Source organism: Chaetomium strumarium (assembly GCF_033439665.1).
Source record: "Chaetomium strumarium strain CBS 333.67 chromosome Unknown B0T15scaffold_8, whole genome shotgun sequence".
Lineage (NCBI taxonomy): Eukaryota > Fungi > Ascomycota > Sordariomycetes > Sordariales > Chaetomiaceae > Chaetomium > Chaetomium strumarium.
Window position 1 is genome coordinate 357,289 of NW_026944436.1, and position 21,879 is coordinate 379,167.

A 21,879-nucleotide genomic window follows, 5' to 3' on the forward strand; every position below is an offset into this window, starting at 1 on the left:
CTTGTATGCATATCATGTGGGGAACAGGAGTTGACCGAGTCCCAGCTCCACCGCGGTCGCAACGGGACTCGGGCCCGGAGGCTGGCATTCAGATGGTCAGTGCGCAATGCCTCCAACGTCCGGCCCACTTGCCGGTTCAGGTCGAAGGGCTGAGGATAATTCATAGCAGCAATTGAACCAAGCCACGTGCTAACCTACTGCACCCAAAGGTATCTACGCTACATAACTAACAGGAACTCGTAGTAAATAACTGCGGCTTGCGGCAGGGTTATCCCCAGCTTTCCTTAAATTTTGCAAGTGCTTGTAAGATCGATCGGTAAGTCTCCTTGCCCAGAATAGCAGCCGTAGCAAAATTTGTCTCAAGGATTCGAGGAACTGGGAACTGGGAGTTGCGACCGTTCGCCATTCATGGCAGCAAACATGGCCCTAATAAGGTAGAGAAACTGATGATTGTCCAAGTTCTTTTCGCTAGTTATAACTACCGTCATTCAATAGCATCTGCCAAAGCAAAGACACGGCACAGACCTTATCTCTGTCATACGACTTGATACCTTAATTCGAGCTCCATTTGCGACACCCCCACGAATCGGAACCCCCCGCTCGGCTCCTGCAGGGGATGCTCCCGGGTTTGTGCCGGAGCACGGATTATAATAAGCTCTCAACGCCCGGGCTCCAAGTTTTAAGTTTATCCTTCTGCGATTCAAACTGCATCCACAAAAGCTTTCCTGCAGAAGAGCTCTCTCGGCAATGACTGACAGCAGGGCTCGTTCAGAAGGAGTCGAACATTGGATGACGCCGATGCAAGCCACGGCCGAATCCGTGAGGGCCCGGATGGCGTGTGAAGGAGGGGCCCTTGGACAAGGCAGTCGGCGGATTCCGGGGACCCACCTCTTCCATTCCCGGCTCCCCCTCGGCGGGACACCGGGTGTAGCCCATAATTCGGACGATGCGCTTGTATAAATGACGAACTGACCCTATTCAACTGACCTTTTCCTCAACACGCTTACTTCCTTGACCTTGTCTGAGCCGCGCCGAGTCGTTCCCTTGCCGGCCAGTTCTGGAGCCATTATCGCCGCCATGCCCACCCTTGCTTCTGCCCGCTACGGGAAGGACAACGTCCGCGTCTTCAAGGTCGACAGGGATGAGGAGACCGGGGTGCAATCTGTCACAGAGATGACAGTCTGCTGCCTGCTCGAGGGCCAGATCGAGACATCGTAAGCCGTACTCTCAGAAGAAGAAGCGAGCGGAGGTGAACGCCCCAACTCACCGTTTTGGCCCAGATACACCAAGGCAGACAACAGTGTTGTTGTAGCCACTGATTCGATTAAGAACACCATCTACATCAAGGCCAAGGAGCACCCGGTAAATCCGCCCGAGCTCTACGCCAGCCACCTTGGCCAGCACTTCCTCGACAAGTACCCGCACATCAGCGCGGCACACATCAAGGTAAAGGTGCACCGGTGGACGCGTATGACCATCGACGGCGCCCCTCACCCGCACAGCTTCCTCCGTGACGGCGAGGAGACGCGCAACGTCGAGGCAACGGTGGCCCGCGGAGCGGGCATCGACCTCAAGAGCAGCGTCGTGGGGTTGTCGGTGCTTAAAAGCACCGGGTCGGCGTTTCACAGCTTTGTGCGCGACGAGTTCACCACCCTACCCGAGACGTGGGACCGCATCCTGTCGACCGATGTCGACTGCACATGGACCTGGAAGCGGTTTCCTACCGTGGCAGCGATCCAAAATGGGGCGGAGCGGTTCGATAAAGCTTGGGAGAGCGCCCGGGGAATCATCATGAAGTTGTTTGCTACCGATGAAAGCGCGTCGGTGCAGAACACCATGTATAAGATGTGCGAGCAAATCCTGGAGGCGGTGCCGGAAGCTGACAAGACCGCCTTCTCCCTGCCCAACAAGCACTACTTCGAGATCGGTGGGTTTCTGTTTCCTAAGCAACTACCAGCCCGTACTAATCAGCGTCAACGTCATCTTAGATCTGAGCTGGCACAAGGGCATCAAGAACACAGGGAAGGATGCGGAGGTGTATGCGCCGCAGTCTGGGCCCAATGGACTCATCAAATGCGAGGTTGCTCGTGACGTTTCGACCCTTGTGCATAGGTGAGAGTATGGTGGCCATGGCGGATAAGAACTTACTCTACGTTGGTTGGCATTGGCTTGAGAGTAGCAACATCGGCGCAGGCATCGTTGCTCGTTCCTTAGCATTATCATGGCTTAATAACTGGCGTAGTGAATTGGCGACTGTGCACATCTAAAGGATCTGTTGGTGGTTCTGCACACAGGGCGGAAACCTGGCCTCGAAGTAGCATGAGCGTTTGGTCATCATATACATCGATATAGTGATAATACACATGGTTCGGTTGCAGAGCCAAGATGATGCACGTACAAGTCACTCATCTCCCTCACTTCCCCCTGAAAAATACACCACCCTCAACCTTCAGTCTATACCCTCGCCTGGTCTGCCTCCCTCACGACTCGTGCCATCTCCTCCCACCCGGGCGTACCAACAGCCTTCCCACCAAACCGGATCAAATTCTGCTTGTACGGGTGGGCATCGCCTTCGAATGCCTTCAAGCGCGCAAGCCTCTTGTCTCTCAGCCTGTTCTTGGGCAACATGCCGCTGACTGCCTTGCGCAGCACTTCGGCGCCGCCGAACTTCTCCATCAGGACGTCCATCGTGATCGTCCGCAGGGACCCCGGTCGTGTGTTATGCCGGTAGTATGTCTTTCGCCACTTCTTCTTGCCCGTCGTGTACAGCGCCGCGCAGTTTGTCACCACCACGTAGTCGCCACAGTCGGTTGAGGGGTCCCAGGTCGGCTTGTGCTTACCCATGAGGAGGGTTGCAATGCGGGAGGCGAGACGGCCTAATGATGGAGGAGTGACGGCTTCGGGAGGGGACTTGACCGTGCTCAGGGTTGGATGGGGAGCCGAGGCCGAGATATGGTGCCATACCCTTGAGTAGGCTAGTCTGGTCTGTCCAAGAGAGATTCTGGTCAATAGACAGCACTTTGAAATGATAGCTCATATGAGGGCTGGGCAGTGCCTGCTCACAGCTCCAATCGTTTGTGACATCTTGACGGTGTTGGATGAGGGTTTGATCGAGCAAAGGCCCCAGGGAACTAGTCCCTCCCAGTCATCAACGAGGATGCGTCTTCCTCAATCGAAGAAAGGCCGATGTCGCGAATATCCCCAATTCGACCTAGGCTCGTAATGGGCGGGAGGGACAGTTTGTGGAACTGTACACCGGTGGACAATCGGTGGACGCGAATTCAGTATCAGTCAGTATCCAGTATCGCGATTCGTGATGGGTCTTAGGACTGGAGTTTGGAAAAATCGATAGCTGCGCCTCACTATACACGCCACGTCTGCTACGACAGGCGCAAGCCACACCTCTGTTTGATCCACCAACTCCCATTTTGAATTTCTGAAGGTCTGCCATCTGCCCCGCATCAAACTGGCAGCTGCCCGCGATAAGCCGATGAGCGGAGTGAGCAAGGTTACCACACGAGCCACAGTAATAAGCCGACGGGGCGGATTTCAAAGCATTCATTGGGATTCTGGCTGGGAATCGGCCGGTTTTATCGCTGGGTTTCGGGATACTTTAATCCGCCCTCTTCTATGCGCAGTCCATTCTCTTCCATTCCTTTGTACAGTATGTATGTAAAAGAGCGCCGAGCGTCCTGCCACGTTTATGTGATTTTTGCGATGCTTGCTCCGGAGTTCCCGCTATTCCAACCTTCTACCTAGATCTTAGACACTATATGCATCGTGGCCGCGTTAACACACAGTCTCTCATCGGCATCACTGGCTTGGCTCTGACCGCATCTGCTGGAGCGTACTGCACCTTGGTGAGGCAACGAAGTGTACAATTCCAGTCATCTTCCGAAAAGAACCAGCCCAGCAAGATGGCTGTGATGACCCCGTTCCAAGTAAGTCGCGTCCTCCCGTGTGACCGCAAACCAGTGACCCTTCTCTCAAATCATCGCTGTCTTGTGCCCTACCAGTCTATGCTTGAGTGATCTCACTTCGTGTTTCATACTCTCTGATGCCCTCCCTGTCTTTTCCGCTCTTGGCGCAACTCTGTCAAATCCCAGATCGATAAAGTTAAGCTGATGAAACCTGAAACAGACTCTCTTCGCGGTGCCCATGACCTGTGACAGCTGTGCAAAGGACATCACGGGCGCGCTGTACAAGCTGCCGGGCATTAACAAAGTTGAGGCGAACGTTAAGGATCAACTGGTATCGATAGAAGGGACAGGTCCGTACAAGCTGTGCCGCCATTGCCAAGGGGTCTATTGTCCGGTCCTTGCTGATCTGAAACCTTACATGTGGGAGATAGCGGCGCCATCGGCGATTGTCCAAGCTATCCAAGCTACCGGGAGAGATGCTATCCTGCGAGGGTCAGGGGGTTCAAACAGTGAGTAGGACAGCATGATCCTTTGTCCAGGTTTGGTTATTCGAGCACCTGCTTCGAGAGAACGCCTGCCTGAGATGAACTTTCCAAGACAATTTCCATGGCCAACACTGATTCATGTTTCTCTGCCTCTTTAGGTGCTGCAGTTAGCATCCTGGAGACCTACCATCGCAGGTCGGACGAAGAAGTCACAGCTGCCGGCAGTCCCGGCGAGAGCTGGGTAAACGAGAGACTCGTCAGGGGCCTGGCGCGGATGGTGCAGGTCAGCCCCACGGAAACCCTGGTTGATTTGACCGTCCGCGGCGTACCCCCAGGCACTTACCGTGCTACCATTCGCGAATATGGAAACCTCAAGGATGGTGCAGTATCTGCGGGGCCGGTCTGGTCAGCTGAGGCGCAGGACAATCGCAGCTCTCGTGGGGTGTTGGGCACTGTGGAGGTTGGGCCGAACGGCTATGGTAATGCGTTCCTCAACCGCCCTTTCCAGGTTTGGGAGGTCATTGGCCGCGCCCTGGTGGTATCGCGCCGAGACGAGAGCGATGGCGAGCCATTAAGAAACGAGGAAGACACTGTGGTCGGCGTCATTGCGCGGAGCGCGGGTGTATGGGATAATGACAAGACTGTGTGCTCCTGCACGGGAAAGACGCTGTGGCAGGAGAGGAAAGACGAAGTCTCGAAGGGGATGTTATGATACCTGTTTCGCACGGCGGGCGCATAATCAAGAGATCTGTGTCTCGGTGGGATGATGAACAAGCTGGAACGGATCGGTGAAGGAACGGATGGCCCTGTCCTACTTTGGGCCACGTTCTTCCGAAGGTCGGACGAGTCTGCAGAAATGTTGTAAGATGCCCTGGCCCGGAAATGATGTCCCATCATCACGATTGTGCGGGCTTGGGATGCAGAATGGTAGCCTAGCTAGGCTTGTCGTCCACGAAGACGGCTTCAAAACGCTGCCCTGTACTGTTGTAGTATCTTCGGGTTGTTGCAGAACACATGAGGACACGGGATGCCCTGACACCGAAGCCCCATGAGAAGCGGTCTCTCATTCCTCCTTTCCGTTCGTTCTTGGCCCAGAGCAGAAGCCGTGCGGGGATGAACCGCGCTCCTGGGAACCGGAAGCCGCTCATTTTGTGCCTCGGATGCGCGCGGGAGTGTGTCGACTAAGCATGGGTGCCGGGAGATGAGACGGGAGGAGGCTCGAGGGAGGCTCTGGAGGCCAACGATGTGACGTTGGGAGAAATGCCCCGCAGAAGAAAGACCACGCTGTGGGTAACAACATAACTGGGATAATACATATCGGATCGTTTGGACAACACTTCGTACCCTGATGTGATTTGGAGTGAGAAAGTCGACTTATACAACGCGGAGTGCAAGAGGAGTGACCCCAATATGTTAGAGTAAGGTACGTTGCACTGCCCGTGATGAGGCTGATAGCTGGGGCCGGTCGTTGCGGGCTGGGGCTGCCCTGCGTCAGGCCTGTTTCTCAAATGGCAAAGCCAATTATTACGGCACAGTCACCCGGACGATAAGTTCGATGTTTAAGAAGGTAGGATTAGTACTAAATTATACTCGGTACGTAGCGAAGAGCAATTGAAGTTGAAGAAGTGAGCTTCTCACCACTCTTGGCATCAAATGGATCTACAAGGCGATCTCGAGTTAAAATCCCACGAGTAACGAACGGCCTGGCGTACGGAGTACACTGCATAGGAGTACTACCCATGTACTTACCTCCCAACTGTGACTGCGAATCTCCGCGGTAGTATCAACGATCGCGGGTAATTGACTTCTTCGCTTTCGCACTATTCCCTTCCATGCCTTCAATCGTTTGATATGGCCGTTTGAGTTATCTCTTTCTATCGAGATCTCGACGAGACATCGCAGGGATCCGGCCATTTCAAAGTTAGCGCCGTCGCTAATGTGAGGTTGCAACGCCGCCCCACATGGTGCGCAGGACTCCTGTTGAGCCTCCTCCTCGACATGTGAATACATCCGTACAACAAATTTACCTAGCTCCTCATGGCCAAAGACAGAAGGCCGGATACCGTGCTAAGTAGCCCGATCTGGCAGCGGTCAGTGAAGATGCAGTTGATTTGGCGATTTGGCGGTGCATGGATGTTTCAGCCACATTTATCTTGTCGGGTAGCACACTGGTACGTACATACCGTCGTGCACGATCGTAGCCGCCTTGGAGTCCGTGTGCAGGGATTGGAGAGTTTAAGACGGCTGTGGCTAGCCCAATAACGGCCGGCCTCAAGAACGCTTGCATGAGGCAGGCTTTTGATTCGCAGGGATTCCACGGTGTCTGTGACGAGTCAAGCTTCGCATTGACCTTCAGATGTCCACTCACTCGGCGTTCTTTTGTGATGTTTGCACGCCCAACATCTCAACTCTTTTCCATTTGCCGACTTCTCTTATCCCAAGCTGGCTAGGTGGTTTTATAGGATGGTGTCACCAGCCATTTCGAGCGCGCACGGCAGGGAAGCGCCCTTTCTATGGAGGTTTTGATTGGATATTTCGTAACATCGAGCACATGGCGGGAAAAATTGGCGGTCCTGAGCGTTCCGTCTCGTGTCGATCCGGCAGCGCTCGACATGAGTGGGACCGTTCGATCCCATGCGCCATACCCCTGGCCGAACTGGCTTCCAGAACAGCACCCGACTCCTTAACCCCCGTACTGACCATGGATGGTTCGACTGAGTCGTGAAAACGTTCGATCATAGACATCCCGTGAACGCCTGCTCTCACGGCGTTTCTTGTCGCCAACACCGGGCATCTCTGCATCGAGTTGAGAACGAGCTCCCATTGATGCCCAAAAGCACACTGACGAAGTCGCGGGCAACGCTGTAGCCCCACTTGTATAGTCTTGGGTTTCTTCTGCCCGTCCCCTCCTACTGTATGAAGGGACCTCCCTGCCAGCTGTAACAATGGGCTTTTGGGAAGCCCCTTTCACAACCACAACCAAGGGCGTTCACTCGATCCGGAACTCTCGATGCAGGCCGAGTCTGGGAGGCCCAAGTCTTCCACTCAGCTGCCAGTGGGTCCTGCATGATCGTCTTCCCCGGTTGGCCATCCCCAAACGAGCCCAGAAGCCGGATCCTCGCTTAGTTGGACTTGGACTTGTCCGCAGAGAACGGCCTTTTCGTCTCTCGTTGCAGCGCACAACCCTTTGACATCCCCCTGTCTTCCTGGTGTTCTTTTCCTCCTTTTCCCCGTCTTACCGGTCCCAGCTCCTCCCGTCTTTTTTCTCTCAGAACCGACCTCTGGCCACTCCTTTCTGCCAGCCGAAAAGGCAAGAAAATAAAAACACCTATACTCTTCGGACGAACATAACGGACAAATAGTAGTAAAGGCATACTCAGACTGGCGTCGGCCATCGTGTATCGCCCGCTCGACCTCGATCCGACAGGGGCAAACCGAAGAGTCGGACTCAATTCTTATACGCTGCATGTGGTGCTGTTGGCTGCAAAGGGCACTAGAGCTGCATCTACTACCGATAAATTGAGACGATCGTCAGGAACGGCGCCACCCTGCCATCCCCGGGAGCCTCATTTATCCAGAATTTCACTCGAGTACGAAGACAAGGGACTGAAGGACGGCAGCTGCGGGACACTGCTTTGCGGACGGATTGACAAGACGACAGCTCAAGCTGTCACTTCCAGCACGTGCCAAGCTGCTAGTCACTGAGGCACTTGCCTGCGAACCAGCCATCGAGGGGCACCACTCGTGTCTTGGCCCTGGTGATTGCATCTCGCGGACAGTTCTCGGACACCGCCGGAGTGCAGACGACGGAAGGCAATTGGGCCCCCAGAAGAGCGGGGGAGATCGAGCGGTCCGCATCTGATTCGAATCGCCCGGGCAGACCCCTTGTTGCCGCCCGCCCAGCCGCCTAGCGCCGTGGCACCCCCTGCTGTGCACCCCTTGACTTTAAAAGCCACTCAACCCCTCAACGCACATCAGACCACAAGACACCCAGTAATTTTGCAGTTGGCCGCTGAACAGCAAAAACCCCTCGATTTCGCTCTTAGCAAGAGCCGCAAGACTTGCCTGGCTTTGACAGCCGTCGCAATCGCAGCTTTTGAGAAAGAATGTCGTTAAAACAGGTGAGGGGAGGACCGCATTGCGGTACGATGACACAGGTACCCAGCTACTTACACGCGCCGATGTAGGAAATCGAGACATGGGTCGAAGCCCTCAAGTTCTACGATAACAATGAGTTCGACGAGGCATTGAGATCCTTTGACAGGATCGCGGATACCTCCAAGATCCTGTTCAACATGGGTGTCATCAATGCGACGCTCGGCCAGCACGAGCAGGCGGTAAGAAGTGCTGTCTGGTCCTGGGCCGCTCGAAACACTGCTGACTCTTATGGTTAGGTTGAGTGCTATCAACGCGCGATCAAACTCGACCAGTACCTCGCCGTTGCATATTTTCAACAGGGCGTCTCCAATTTCCTGCTCGGCGACTTCGAAGAAGCTCTGGCGAACTTCAACGACACGCTCCTCTACCTCCGCGGGAACACACTGATCGACTATTCGCAGCTGGGTCTGCTTTTCAAGTTGTACTCGTGCGAGGTTCTGTTCAACCGCGGCCTGTGCTACATCTACCTTGAGCAGATGGAGTCTGGCATGCAGGATCTACAGTACGCAGTCAAGGAGAAGGTGGTGGAGGATCACAACGTGATCGACGATGCGATTCGGGACGAGGCGAAGGTATGTGCAGTTTCTATGCACCAGTCGGCCCGTCACTGACACGGTCGCAGGGATATACGGTGTTCTCCATTCCCGTGGGCGTCGTCTACAGACCAAACGAAGCCAAGGTGCGAAACCTGCAACAAAAGGACTACCTAGGAAAGGCCAGGCTAGTTGCTGCCTCGGATCGCAGTAATGCTTTCACGGGCTTCGCTGGCATCGAGATGCAAAAAGCGGTAAGCAGAGATCCCAGACTCGCTGCTCTTTTAGAACTATCGCTAACTTTCAGCAAAGTCGGCTGTAAGCGAGGCGAAGGATGACAGGCCAGCCGAATCGCTCTCGTTTGCAGCTAGCAACCTCGTCAAGCCGGGCCTGCAGAGCAGGAGACAGCAATCTGAGCCACCGAACAATCGCAACGTGTTCCCCCCTACCCCGCCCCCTGAGAACGACAAGCCGGCACAAGTGAGCCGCGGAGCTTCCGTACGCAACGGACCTAAACCGATTCCGAGCAGGCTCAATCTCGAGAAAGTGAGGTCGAACGAACGATACGAAAGGACATCCCCAGACGGGCAGAGGCCGCGTCCAACTCGCTCCGCATCAGCCGCTCCGTCCCGCGGCTTCTCTCAGCGTGAGCCACCTGCGCCAAGGAGAAGGAGGGACGAGGAGGAGGATGCGTACCCAGATGACGTTTACGATATGTACGGCGGTGGTGCCGGCTCTCGGAGCAGCAGGTCGCAGAGGAGCGCCGGTGGCCGGACACGAGACCGGTACATCGAAGAGGAGGAGGAAGAGGGCAGCGACTACGACGACGCTTCTTTCGATGAGGGCGAGTTTGAAATGGTGTCGACCCGCAGGCCTGGCCCTGGGTCCGTCATGTCGGGAGGGTCAAAGAGGGGTTCTTCGAGGCGAGACGCCCTGAAAACCATCCGCGTGAAGGTCCACGCTGGAGATGTTCGCTACATTGTCGTTGGCCCCGCCATCGAATTCCCAGATCTGGTCACGCGAATCCAGCAGAAGTTTGATCTGCGGCGCAGGTTCAAGATCAAGGTCAAGGATGAGGATTCTCCGGAAGGCGAGATGATCACGATGGGTGACCAGGATGACCTCGACATGGTGATGATGTCGGTCAAGCAAGCTGCGAGGAAACAGAGATCTGACACGGGGAAGATGGAGGTGAGTTGGAATATACCCACACTGAAGCTGGATTGACATACTGACGCAGTCTCTAGGTGTGGATTCAGGAAATATAAACGACGCCGCCGGGCGAACTTGCGCTTACTGTTTTATACCCCACCTTGTTGACGCACCAGCGTCTGGGTTTCTGGTTTACGAAGTCATGACGGACGCCACCGCAATCTCCTATCATAATATGATAGCGATATTTTTTCACATTTACAGTGTTGGACTGTCGTTGCCCACCAAGACTACTCCGGCCACTCGGTTGAGAACAGACGATATCCTACACTTATTTGCATACAGCCTACCCTGCATACTGTTCGGAGGATCGGCGTTGGATTTAGGGATTGCGTCTAATCGACCAGCCCAGGTGGAGGGCTGTCTCACTATGTCCCTTCCCAGCGAGTAGTACTCTACCCTAATATTTGTGTACCCTTTTTGCATTTACTGTTACTTCCCTAGCATCCTTATTCTGGTTCCTTCTCATGTCTTTATTAGCATTGTGGAGTTGGAGGATCATAAAACGGAGGGGGAGGAAGCCTAGACAAAATATTGTGTGTTTATTCAGTGTTTTCAGTGTTTAAAGGACAGGCTTTGGTGCAGCCACAGCAGTTCAGATATGAATCAACTCCCCCCACGCATGTTATGAACCAGTGCCCATTACCCGTGTATATCGGATAGATTCCAGGGTCCACACAGTGGGAGACTTGCTGCTCAAGATATTGAAGTGCTTTTCCCGAACTGTGGGACTCAAACTTGAACTGCGAAGAACACCGGCGGTTGATTGCAAAGCGTTTGTAGTTGGTGCGAGCTTCTCACTTATATGCTCACCCAATGTCCTGTGTCTAACTAGTGTGGGACGCGGAGCAGTGGTTAATATACTACTACAAGATAGCAGGCCTAGGAATGTCGGATGTGGCATAAGTGCGGTGGGCATTGCTGGAGAGAAAATAAGTAGGTAGTGTAGTTTGTGTCATTAGAACATGTAACTCCATGGTCCCCTATATCATGCACTCTTTGCTCCAGAACTATTACATACGACCATAGGTGGTAGAGAACTCGGGATCCCGTCCGCTCTCCCTTAGATAAGCTACCAATCGCAGGACCAGTACTCAGGTCGGTGACGACTGGGGAATCCCCTGTGTTGTATGTCTTTTTTTCCGGGATCCCTCAACCTTTCCAATTTAGGTTGATACTCCCCTAAATAATCATAACACCAGCTTTGAACCCCTCTGGATTCCCTCAATTGAAAAGCAGACGACAAGTGTACAAGGGAAAAGGGACGGGTTTTGTCCTCGCCTGGGTGGAGGGTCAAAGTGTGATACTTGATGGGCATGACGGGAGACGCGGGCTGGGAGCAGTGCACATTGTTCTTCTGACTGACGATATAGGTACGAGTTCAGCCAAACGGTTGGAAGGTCGGACCTGTGACTACCTGGGACATGTTCGGCTACCCCCCATCGCTCGACCCCAATTGAACTTATCTGGTCGTCCCTATTAACTACGTGCATACGTGGCGAGGGAAAAGGTGGCGCGGCCAAGTAACACAGCTAGCTATCCACATAAGTTGCGTTCGTTGCAGGAATAAAACACTTCATGATCTAATAGAGAGGTGGTAGTCGATAGGTTACCATATAGGGAGAGCTTACTGCTTCAGCTGTCTCTGCAGGAAAAGACAGCAAAGGTCCAAGATGCCTATAATAATGGCAACAGCTAGCGTGTTGTAACCTCATCTATGTTAGGCATGTGGCCAAAGTGTAGTAGACCCTCGGTCATTTCTAAACCGTCATACCTCGTGCCAAAAACGCCCACCTCGTATCGGCGTCGTCCATGGGCAATCGAACGCGCAACAGAGCTCATCAGGCTACATTCGTAGTGGAAAGGAACACCTTGATACGCAATGTCCGCAGTCCTCCGTGTGGTCAACTCCATCAACTGAGAAGTTCCCTGATGTCCTCGATACGCTGCAGCTTCTTTTCTTCGTCGGACATCATGCCCAAGGAAGTCGCACTGCAAAATACGTCAGCAAGTCCTGACCGACGAACTCCAGGTATATCGGTACCTACAGGAACTTCTTTCTATCTTGTACCCTGAGCATCCTCTGCTCGACGCTATCCTTCACAATAAAGCGGTAGACCTTCACCTCGTCCTCTTGTCCCAGTCGATGGACTCGGTCAATGGCTTGCGCTTCGACGGCGAAGCTCCACCAGGGGTCCATCATGTAAACCCGCTTGGCGCTTGTCAAGTTGAGACCGACACCGCCAGCCTTGAGGCTGATAAGCAGGACGGTGAACTTTTTGGATTCCCTAAACTCGTTGAGGACTGCGGCACGCGCCTTTTGGGCCATAGACCCGTCCAGTCGCAGGAAAGACATATTTGAACGCCCGAGAGCTACCTCGATAAGCGAGAGAAACGAAGTGAACTGGCTGAATACGACGGACTTGACCGTTGGGTTCTCGGTGCGTAGCTCCCGCAGATGTTTGATCAGAGCGACAATCTTCGCCGATGAATTGCCCACCCCGAGCCGTTGCAGAGTAATGCGCGGCCCTTGACCAACCATCGCTGTGTCCGGGTCGTCATCATGCCGCACGACCTCGAACAAATTACGAGAGTCGATTACCTCCCGGCACTGGAAGCAACGAGGGATCTCGTGGCGGTCTGTCTGATGGTTAATGTACTCCAACAAGCAATTCTTGCAGGCGGAATGCCAGCATCCCGTAACTGTCTGGTCGATCATTGGCTCTTCGGCACAGATGGGGCATTCGTTGACGGCCTCGTCCCGGATCTGGCCGAGAACATGGGCACCGAAGGCGTTAGAGTCAGTAGCATCGTCCGTCGTTGCTGTGAAACGCTCGATCAGAGACTGGAGGTCCATGTCGTCGGCAAGTCCGGCGGCTGCGTCAGCAGCCGTGCCGGCTTCCTCTTCGTCGGCTACAACATCCGGGTTCCGGACCAGGAGGGGATGGCAGCACGATTGGCGAAGGCGCAGGATTTGCGCAAAAATGGTAGTGAAGGCTTTCATGACGGTGCCAGCCTCGACATTGGCAGAAAAGGTCCGTTTGGCTCTCGTGAAGATGTAGTCATATACGTCACGCTCCGCTTTCGAGAGCTCAATGTCAACGATCTCGACCTGCTTCGGGGGCAGCGCCACCAGTGGCTCTCCATCTGGGGTCTTCATGTCTTTCGTTCTTCGCATGACGAGCGGCTCCAAGACAGTTTGAACAACGTCCAAAGCCCGCACGAAATCCTTGGACTCGAATGGCACGGTGATAAACGTCCGCCAGAAGGAAAAGTTGCTCCATGGCTCAACCTTCAGGAACCTGACCAAGCTGAAGAGATCTTCGAGCTTGTTGACAATAGGGGTGCCCGTCAACACCCATCGATGCGTCGCCGCAAGCTCGTAACAAGCCCTGGCCGTCTTCGACTGCCGGTTCTTGATACTATGAGCCTCGTCCAGAATGACGCGGAAGAAGTTCAGCGAGAAGAGCCCACGGTGGCTGGCCCTGTCACCGTTCCTGGAGATAATCTGGCTGTACTCGGATAGTACCACGCCGTAGCTGGTAATGATGACGTCTGGAGCGTCCGCAGCGTTAGCTTCGCAGCACAGCGTCAGCAGATCGGCGCTCTTTTCGCTGCCATAGTACACCATGGATTTCAGGCTGCCCTCCCGTGAAGCGTTCTCGGCTTCGCCCTGCCACTGCGCAAGTAGGGACATCGGAGCGACGACGAGGGTTGTGCATGGAGCGTCAGTGGCCGTGATACGGCCACGAACGGAAGGGAGGCGGGAAAGCTGATTAACCGACGACACTGCTCGATTGGCGCGGCGCGCCTCGATTGCGACGTCGGATCTGTGCGTGTGGATGAGACTGAGCATCTGGATGGTCTTGCCCAAGCCCATTTCATCGGCCAGAATTCCACCGAGACAGTGCTGTTTCTGACGTGGAAAATCCAACGATAGCTCGCCGGAGTATGGGTTGACATAGAAGGTGGGTTGTTCAGAAACCTCGGGGAGTTTCTTGTCATCGTGGTCCTTCGTGGGCCATGCATACTCCTCCCACAGGGGATGCATCGAGGCTTCTCGTTGCTCTTGTGCCGTGTTCCTTTCCTTTGCCAGCATCCAATGCAAGGATTGCTTCTGGTATGTCCGGAGCGTCAGAGCAAAAGTATCAGCAGGCTCTGCTTCGGGTGTGCTAAAATCGAAGGATTGCGCTTTCTTGTAGAGAGCGTCGAGTTGGTCTTGTTCAAGTTCTTGACCCTCATCATTATCGTCCGAAGGGGATGATGAGGCAGCATTGTCTTGGTCTTGCGGCTTGGTTGTCTCCTTCTTCTTGCTCTCAGCCATCTCTGCCGCGTGGAGTAGTTCCTGCCGTTGGTTTCTTGCGGCCGCCGCATTCCCTCTGAGCGGTAGAAGATTGATCTCCTGGAAGAGCTTGACAAGGGCAACCTGTCTCAGGCGTAAGTCTCTCTCTTCGGATGTCTCCCTTTCCTCGAAGAGTCCAGTTGTCCTGTTATCGGCGACCTGCACGTCACGACCAAAGAACGCAGACCTCAACAGAGAACACCGAAGTTGTATGAAGATCGTGTCATTGGTACGGAGTCTCTCGGGGGCATAGACGCATGTTCCTTCGAACTTGCAGATTTTCTGGTCTATCAGTGTTGAGACCCAGTTTGCCGTCTCCTTGGCCAGCCGCCCGATCTCTCTGCCGCTCTTGTTGGTGAAGCGGACGATCACGTCTGCCCGTTTAGCTGCGGCGGCGCTGACACGAGCCGGCGTCTGAGCAAGCCCCAGCTTGGTTTGTCCCTTCTGGGACGTAGAACTAGGAACCCCAATCTTCTGGCGCTCGATCTTGACCACATCGCCGTACTTCAGCAAGCCAACGCCGGAACGCGTTGTCCACCCTTCGACGCCAAACGCGCCAATGTACCTCGATTCCGGCATTGAATGTAGGGTTGAGAATCGCAGAAAGGGCGAGCTTGGGTCCGCTTCTGAGTGAGGTCCTGCGGCCGGGCCTGATGGACGCCCAGGTGCTCGAGCCGATGTCTTTCTCTTCAGGTGCTTCCATGTACCGTCCAAGTACATATTGATCGCCCTTTCTGTGTTGTGGCCGCAATTTTCTCGAATGAGTGCTATTACATCCTCGCTAACTTTATCGCCCACGAAGCTCTCGAAGATCGCCTGGTCGAAACCGACGGCGGTCGAGGTATTGGAATGGGGATCTCCATCTCTTGGAGGATCGCTCAAACGGCCTGGGAATTTTCCGAGATGTGGCTCTGGGTGGTGAGTTGTCTCAGATGTATCTGGGCTTCGGGAACATGTCACAAGAGCCGTCCGTCGAATGTCTTGATCAGCATCTTGGAAGTATCCAGTTCCTTGGTTGGGGTGAGAGGGCGCTGGCGGGGCACCCTGCGTGCTGCCGGCCATCTCCTGTGTTGCATCTTCGAAAAAGCGCCTTTTCTTGCTGGGACGCTCATCAAAGCTGGTAAAATCCATATCTTCGGAATTGGACCTCGTAGGAACTCGGGGCGCCTAGAGCACAAGAGTCTAACCTTGGCAGCTGGTTCATGGTATGCAGCAGACGCGGCAGTGCAGTAACCGTGAATTTTGGCGTCGCGACCGTCAGGTGACCGCGTGACTTCACTGTTAAATGACTGAGCTCTTGTGGACCCACATTCTACGACTGCTGCTGATGCCAGTGGCATAAAAGTTGGGGAAGAACTTGATGACTGCTCATCTACGGATACTGCCATGGAAAGGATGGGGCCAACTTAGCTTACGTCAATCTCGGCATGTATTCCAACCGACCTCTCGGCTGCGGCTTCAAGCAGGCCTCTCGCCGAGCTCACGCCCTCCGCCGCGGTCTTGCAACCGCTTCAGAAGGAGATGTTGCCGAAGCCAGGAAATATTGTCTGAACCAACTCAGGTGTGCATCCCCGCTTCATGCACTTTGCACCTGTACTTGAATCACTCACAGATGAACCTTCAGGCGTGGTGACTATGAGGCCTACCTCATCCGGCATTTCATTCCACGGCCGGCGCAGGATGCCTATGATGCCCTCCGGACGCTGAACCTCGAGCTCGCTCGCCTGCCTGAGACCGTGTCAAACCCAACGATAGGCCGCTTCCGGATGCAGTTCTGGCGCGACTCGGTGAACAGCACCTTTGCTGGACAGCCTCCACGGGAGCCCATCTCGATCCTGTTGCATAGCGCCGTGGCAAGCCTTGCAGCTCGGGCAGGCAGCAGCAGTGCGAGCTCGGTCAAATTTTGGCTCCTGCGTCTGATTAATACGCGGGAGAAGCATATGGAGAACAAGCCCTTTCCTAGCTTGGCCGCCCTGGAAGACTACGCAGAGAACACGTATGCCACGCTGATATACATGACCTTCGCGATGATGCCACTGCAATCGGTACATATGGATCACCTGGCGAGCCACATCGGTAAGGCATGTGGCATCGCCGCGACGCTGCGGGGCATTCCTGTTCTTGCCGGACCGTCACAACCCGTTCAGAGTCCACTCGGGTCGAGTGTCGGAAACACAAGGAGCCCAGCGTTGCTCCTTCCGCTCGATATTATGGCCGAGTGCGGCCTGAAAGAGGAGGATGTGTTTCGCCGGGGTCCTCACGCCGAAGGACTACAAGATGCCGTCTTCCGGGTTGCGACCCGTGCTAATGACCACCTCATCACGGCACGCCAAATGCTGAAGAACATGCAATTAGGCGAGGGACCCGGGCACGAATACGAGCACCAAGGGGAGCCGGAGCACGTCTATTCAACCACGGCTCATAGCCCGGAGGGCACGCAAGGCGATATAAGGCGGGGCTTTGGCGTGTTATTGGAGGCGGTTGCTGCCGGAGACTACCTGCAACGTCTGGAGGGCGTCAATTTCGACCCGTTCAAGGTCAGGAGTAGTTGGAGGCTCCCCTGGGGACTTTGGAAGGCGCTCAGACGTCACGAAATATAAACTCACACGGTCCGCTGGGTCGGAGATGCCCCTGACCGTCTTGATCCCCCTGTTCTCTCGGGGACAAACATTCAATGTGCCATACCGCTGTTGCATTCAGCTCACCGACCTGGAATTGGAGCCGACCCTCACATTGTGTACTGACTTGCCAGTTTGCCGCCGGTATTGGAAGAGTTTTCGTTTGGAACATCCTTCCCACGATCCAGGGCCCGAAGTAAACCCTAGCATTGCATACCAGTGGCGAGATGGGTCAGGATCCAGAGCAGTTGCGCAACAGCCAAAAACGGAAAGCCGATGCTAGCCGATGGCATTCTGCGCAGAGAATTCTGCGCCGACAGAGTTTTTGTGTCGAAGCATCCTCTGGTCGCTTTGGAAACCAGGGGAACAGACGAGCAGATGGAGCCTGGTCCGCTGCGGTTCCACCGGAATACACCGTCAACCCTCGTATGACGTGCCAGCGGGAGTGGGAAAGGCTGGTGAGACAGTCATACTGTGTAGACCAGGTAAGTTGGTATGCCCGGACCAGGCAATGGGTGCAGGTGGGGATCAGAACACGGCCCGATGGTACCTGCAGGATCGGCCGGCCCCGACGCGCTGGAAAGTGGCCAAGAAGGTATCGGAGTACGGTACATGTGTAGGCAACCGGACCACGGTATTCGGGGTTTCACCGCCTCTACATAGACTTCGGTCGCCGAGTCCGCGAAGGTCCGGAATGAGTTCCTCGACCTTGGCCAGCGGTAGGATGCGGGAACAAGGAGTTCAATGCCACCGTCTGGCGAGACTCTGCTGGTTATGCAGAGCCGTACTAAAAGTCCCATACCAGTGTCTATGGCGTGACGGATGAGGTGGCCAATTCAGAGGGCGCAAACCGGCGTAGGATCAACTATGCCATTTCAACAGAGGGTTATGCGATCTTTGGGCACATGAGGCCGTGCATATACGGTTGTGACCCTCATGAGCCTTGGGTTTGGGCATTTCCGAGGGAATGATGCAAGCGCCACCCCTCCGCTGCATATAAGTTGGGCGTCACATCTGATGTGGTAGCACTAAGGGCAGGGACGTCATATCATTAAGGCAATGGCGAAATCGAACAAGCTGCAATGGCTGAAGCCCGAGGATGCCAGGAATAGGTAAGTTATAACAGCATACTGAAGTACCACTAGTATTGTACAAATTGGAGCAGTGACTTTTGCGGCTACTAGTGTCGAGGTCGGCGTCGTGGACAGAGCGAGGGCGGGAATTGGAGCTCACGAGACGAAACCATTGGCCTTCAGGCGAAGGGAAATTTTCTCCTCCGCCTGTTGGCTTATTGTGGAACTGGAGCGCCCCAAAATTTGTTTGCCCAGGTGACCGGAGCTTGAAAAGTCACACAGCAGTAACAGGGCTTGCAGAACGTTCCAGGCGCCGACGGAGCCCCATCTGACCTCAACTTGACCTCACTTGAGCTTGGCGCCAAACGAATCGGACATCAATCCGCCGGTTGTGGAGATCAAAGAAACTTAGCTACCTTTAAGTACGTACTGAACACCACAGTTTCTCATGTACACCACTGGCACTGGAACATGTTGTCGACGCCCACGGTGCCACGGGTGGTCAGTCGCATGTAAAGTAGGGGTACAGCAGTGCACCGAGATCTAGAGTCCGACATGTGTTGCCTACTGTACCTCCCGACCTGGGCGGTATTGAAGTGCAAGGTCGTGGATAGATCTGTGTATCATACATATGTATATAAACGTAATGGCACTTTGCCAGGACGACGGTTCTCCGAACGAGCCTCTTTGTCCTACTAGTAGTACCTGTAAACAGTAACCCTATACCTGCAGTGCTGCTCGCTCTTGTGTGTACCTATCCGACTGTGGGTAGTAGATCCAATGCAAATGTGTATTTCTTCGCACCCGGCTCTCGAGGTTCTCACACATGCAAGCCTGGCTCCTATGCAATACGACGTGTGGGGCGTGGACATGCAACTTTCAAAAGAAAATACTTGCAATTGCTGGTCGCTTGACAGAACTTCAGGAACCGTTCGAGCTTTTTGCAACTTCTGGCGTCAAGTGGGTCCAGCTCCATCAATTACATAAAGGTTTCGAGCTGTTACTCGATGCATGGTACCTTAAATACAAAGACTTCGCCCTCAGGCTTCAGTTCATCGTCCTATAAATGCTGGTTCCTACTGTATAACCTTCCTCGGTTCTTTGACTTTGACAGCGCCGCATCAGACAGGTCATCTGCTGGCTGTCCCTCCAGTTACCGTGTTCAATCATCAAGATCTCGATTGGGACCCACCTCGAGAAGAGTCAAAGATCCCAGCTTACTTCCGAGAGCTAGCGACACTCATCAGTCTCTCTGGGTTTTCAAATCCCACAACTACGGAAGGCGTGTTCGTGCCAACGGCCCTGGGAGCATTTCAATCGTCCAGTGGACCGGCTGTACTTGTGGACTTGCGGCAGCAGCATTGAGTTGTGCCGCTGTGGTCAGGTGCTATCCCCACCATCTGTCCCCGCCACTGGCAGGGGGGTAGGCCGACAAGATGCCACATCGGGTGGTGGACTTCATCCGGTCATCAACGCACTCAATTGAGAGCCAAGTTTCCAGCTTAACGAAGAAAACGAGTCCGGGCGCGCCACGGAGGCGGACCTCTCCAAATCGAACTGGGAAAGTCTCGAGGAGCTCGGAGCGGGCATCTTTCACCTTAATCAGCGACAACGACCTAGACAACGCTGCTGTCTCGCCATATGCAACAAGCGTGAACATGAGCGATTCTCGAGCGAGCAGCCTTTCCTCAGACTCGCATAAGGAAGCCGCGCATCATCACCATCACAGGATTTCCTTCCCTGGCCTGCACATTGTCCGTTTGAGCAAAGATGCTCACACTTCGTTGCCAGCCTCCCTGGACTGGCAGCTCGAGTCCCCGCCAATCGTCATGTATGGCGATCCCGAAAGGAGCAGCGGTGCACTGGTTTCCGGCCAGTTATTCTTGAACATCAGGGAAGATGGGTTGGAAATCGACTCGTTCCACGCCACACTCAGCATCCATGTGACGCAGAAGAAGCCTTTCGCAACACACTGCAACGAATGTACGCACCAATACACCGAGCTGAAGAGGTGGGAGTTCCTCCAAAATCCGTTGCTCATGAGTAAAGGTGAGCTCATCATGCTCGATTTCCCCCCATGTCTCCGCGTAAGAATGCACAAGTCTGATTATTTGTCACGTAGGTGAACACTCGTTCCCCTTTTCGGTGCTACTAGAAGGGCATCTTCCATCTACCATGGACAGTCCGCTGGTCTCGATCTCGTACGAGTTCAAGGCCGAAGCGCTCCCCAGAAGCAATGGCTGTCCACTGGCACCCATTAAACTGGAAAAGGTACTCGATGTCAAGCGCAGCCTCCCGACTTCTGAGACGCCACATCACTCTGTCCGTGTCTTCCCTCCCACCAACATCAAAGCCAGCGCACACTACCCCCACGTGATCCATCCAATTGGCAGCAATACGCTGTCCCTGCGTCTCGATGGCATCGCCAAATTCAACCCCAAGGTCAACACGGTCGAGTACTGGAAACTGAAGAAGCTCACGTGGAAGCTTGAAGAGACGACAAAGACGATCGCGCCGGCGTGCGAACGGCACAGTCCCAAACTCGATGATGGCGCGGAGGAGCAGCAGAGCAAGAAGGGCGTCGTCCGCTCCGAGACCCGGGTGATCGGCGAGAAGACACTCTTCTCCGGCTGGAAGAGCAACTATACGAGCGCCACCGACAGCATCGTCGAACTGGAGCTGGACTACAGTCTGGCGAAGAATGCCAAGTACGCATGCGACACTAAGAGCCGCGACGGAACCGAGGTGACTCATCAGCTGATGGTCGAGATGGTAGTCTCGCAGGAATGGGCCCCGGTCAACAAGCCGTCGCTTGTGACGCATACGGGCATCGGACGCATCCTGCGGATGCACTTCGGGTGTGTCCTCACCGAACGGGCAGGGATTGGGATCAGCTGGGACAATGAGGCTCCTCCTATTTACCAGGATGTGCCCCCCAGCCCGCCGGCCTATTGCGAGGATATGATTTTCTCGACGGAGAACTCCATTGCAGAGATGTTAGAACCGCTGGACTGCGCGCATGGGGGCGTGCAATCCGAAGCCGCACGGACATTGCCGTCCAACACGGCAGTCTGAGCGGGCTCGGCGCTGGTGGGAGGTGAAGAGCACTTGCCGGTTGGTCTCGGTGTTGTGTTGTTTGAAGCGTTTGTTTTGTATGATACCCTAAATGGCGACTTCTAGGTTATCGATGGTTACTCGGGGCGACGGGAAAACGGCGGGGCCGGAGGGAAATCAAAAGTTGGTTTAACATTGGCATCGGTTCTGGTTCGCTCACCGAGCATTGATATTGTCGGGCAGAGGCTACCTTGTAGTCTTGTGTGTCAAGCACTGTCCCAAGTTTTAGACTACTGGAGGGTTCTCCTGGGTCGAGAGGCCAGGTCCAACTACCCAAGGAATACTTCGGGGGGGTTAACGAGCATCTCTATGAAGCCAGACTTAATCTCAACACTCAAACCATCTCTGTCATTTCCCGCTTTCAGTGCTGCAAATGTGTTTACTTGTGGTTTAGCTGTCAGTCTCTGCGTGGCGCTCGGGAGCC

General features: G+C 54.5%; 8 protein-coding genes across 8 annotated transcripts; 6 read left to right on the top strand and 2 right to left on the bottom strand.

Annotated features, from left to right (window-relative positions):
- Positions 1-1,077: 1,077 nt before the first annotated feature.
- Positions 1,078-2,116, top strand: B0T15DRAFT_405015 (uncharacterized protein; the record flags this gene model as incomplete). Its single annotated transcript, XM_062865277.1, has 3 exons — positions 1,078-1,214; positions 1,281-1,927; positions 1,989-2,116. The coding sequence occupies 3 exons, from the start codon at positions 1,078-1,080 to the stop codon at positions 2,114-2,116; spliced, it is 912 nt and encodes a 303-aa protein (XP_062717437.1).
- Positions 2,117-2,454: 338 nt separating this feature from the next.
- Positions 2,455-3,084, bottom strand: B0T15DRAFT_497378 (mitochondrial 54S ribosomal protein YmL23; the record flags this gene model as incomplete). Its single annotated transcript, XM_062867262.1, has 2 exons — positions 2,455-2,985; positions 3,064-3,084. 2 exons carry the CDS (start codon positions 3,082-3,084, stop codon positions 2,455-2,457), a joined length of 552 nt encoding a protein of 183 aa, XP_062717438.1.
- An 833-nt stretch (positions 3,085-3,917) lies between these two features.
- B0T15DRAFT_404861 (superoxide dismutase) lies at positions 3,918-5,117 on the top strand (the record flags this gene model as incomplete). Its single annotated transcript, XM_062865270.1, has 4 exons — positions 3,918-3,941; positions 4,141-4,270; positions 4,352-4,429; positions 4,564-5,117. 4 exons carry the CDS (start codon positions 3,918-3,920, stop codon positions 5,115-5,117), a joined length of 786 nt encoding a protein of 261 aa, XP_062717439.1.
- A 3,075-nt stretch (positions 5,118-8,192) lies between these two features.
- On the top strand, positions 8,193-10,435 carry B0T15DRAFT_320558 (uncharacterized protein). Its single transcript, XM_062864041.1, has 6 exons — positions 8,193-8,526; positions 8,593-8,742; positions 8,800-9,135; positions 9,186-9,350; positions 9,409-10,287; positions 10,344-10,435. Exons 1-6 carry the CDS (start codon positions 8,512-8,514, stop codon positions 10,362-10,364), a joined length of 1,566 nt encoding a protein of 521 aa, XP_062717440.1. The 5' UTR covers positions 8,193-8,511; the 3' UTR covers positions 10,365-10,435.
- On the top strand, positions 10,268-11,190 carry B0T15DRAFT_544304 (uncharacterized protein). Its single transcript, XM_062870056.1, has one exon. The coding sequence runs from the start codon at positions 10,451-10,453 to the stop codon at positions 10,697-10,699; it is 249 nt and encodes an 82-aa protein (XP_062717441.1). The 5' UTR covers positions 10,268-10,450; the 3' UTR covers positions 10,700-11,190.
- Positions 11,191-11,933: 743 nt separating this feature from the next.
- B0T15DRAFT_423413 (RAD5-like protein) lies at positions 11,934-15,999 on the bottom strand. Its single transcript, XM_062865589.1, has 2 exons — positions 12,357-15,999; positions 11,934-12,300 (listed from the first exon to the last, which is right to left on the bottom strand). The coding sequence occupies exons 1-2, from the start codon at positions 15,779-15,781 to the stop codon at positions 12,222-12,224; spliced, it is 3,504 nt and encodes a 1,167-aa protein (XP_062717442.1). The 5' UTR covers positions 15,782-15,999; the 3' UTR covers positions 11,934-12,221.
- On the top strand, positions 15,959-17,402 carry B0T15DRAFT_320589 (Squalene/phytoene synthase). The gene is made up of 2 exons (XM_062864043.1): positions 15,959-16,211; positions 16,275-17,402. Exons 1-2 carry the CDS (start codon positions 16,078-16,080, stop codon positions 17,248-17,250), a joined length of 1,110 nt encoding a protein of 369 aa, XP_062717443.1. The 5' UTR covers positions 15,959-16,077; the 3' UTR covers positions 17,251-17,402.
- A 2,190-nt stretch (positions 17,403-19,592) lies between these two features.
- B0T15DRAFT_320628 (uncharacterized protein) lies at positions 19,593-21,570 on the top strand. Its single transcript, XM_062864044.1, has 2 exons — positions 19,593-20,390; positions 20,464-21,570. Exons 1-2 carry the CDS (start codon positions 19,778-19,780, stop codon positions 21,414-21,416), a joined length of 1,566 nt encoding a protein of 521 aa, XP_062717444.1. The 5' UTR covers positions 19,593-19,777; the 3' UTR covers positions 21,417-21,570.
- Positions 21,571-21,879: the final 309 nt, after the last annotated feature.

Coding starts and splice junctions, on each gene's coding strand:
- B0T15DRAFT_320558 (XM_062864041.1), top strand. Junction 8,743..8,799: donor TCGGCCAGCACGAGCAGGCG/GTAAGAAGTGCT, acceptor TCTTATGGTTAG/GTTGAGTGCTATCAACGCGC. Junction 9,351..9,408: donor GCATCGAGATGCAAAAAGCG/GTAAGCAGAGAT, acceptor CTTTCAGCAAAG/TCGGCTGTAAGCGAGGCGAA.
- B0T15DRAFT_544304 (XM_062870056.1), top strand. CDS start 10,451: ATGACGGACGCCACCGCAATCTCCTATCATAATATGATAGCGATATTT.
- B0T15DRAFT_423413 (XM_062865589.1), bottom strand. CDS start 15,781: ATGGATTTTACCAGCTTTGATGAGCGTCCCAGCAAGAAAAGGCGCTTT. Junction 12,301..12,356: donor CAAGATAGAAAGAAGTTCCT/GTAGGTACCGAT, acceptor CGTATTTTGCAG/TGCGACTTCCTTGGGCATGA.
- B0T15DRAFT_320589 (XM_062864043.1), top strand. CDS start 16,078: ATGTATTCCAACCGACCTCTCGGCTGCGGCTTCAAGCAGGCCTCTCGC. Junction 16,212..16,274: donor TATTGTCTGAACCAACTCAG/GTGTGCATCCCC, acceptor ATGAACCTTCAG/GCGTGGTGACTATGAGGCCT.
- B0T15DRAFT_320628 (XM_062864044.1), top strand. CDS start 19,778: ATGCCACATCGGGTGGTGGACTTCATCCGGTCATCAACGCACTCAATT. Junction 20,391..20,463: donor TCCGTTGCTCATGAGTAAAG/GTGAGCTCATCA, acceptor TTTGTCACGTAG/GTGAACACTCGTTCCCCTTT.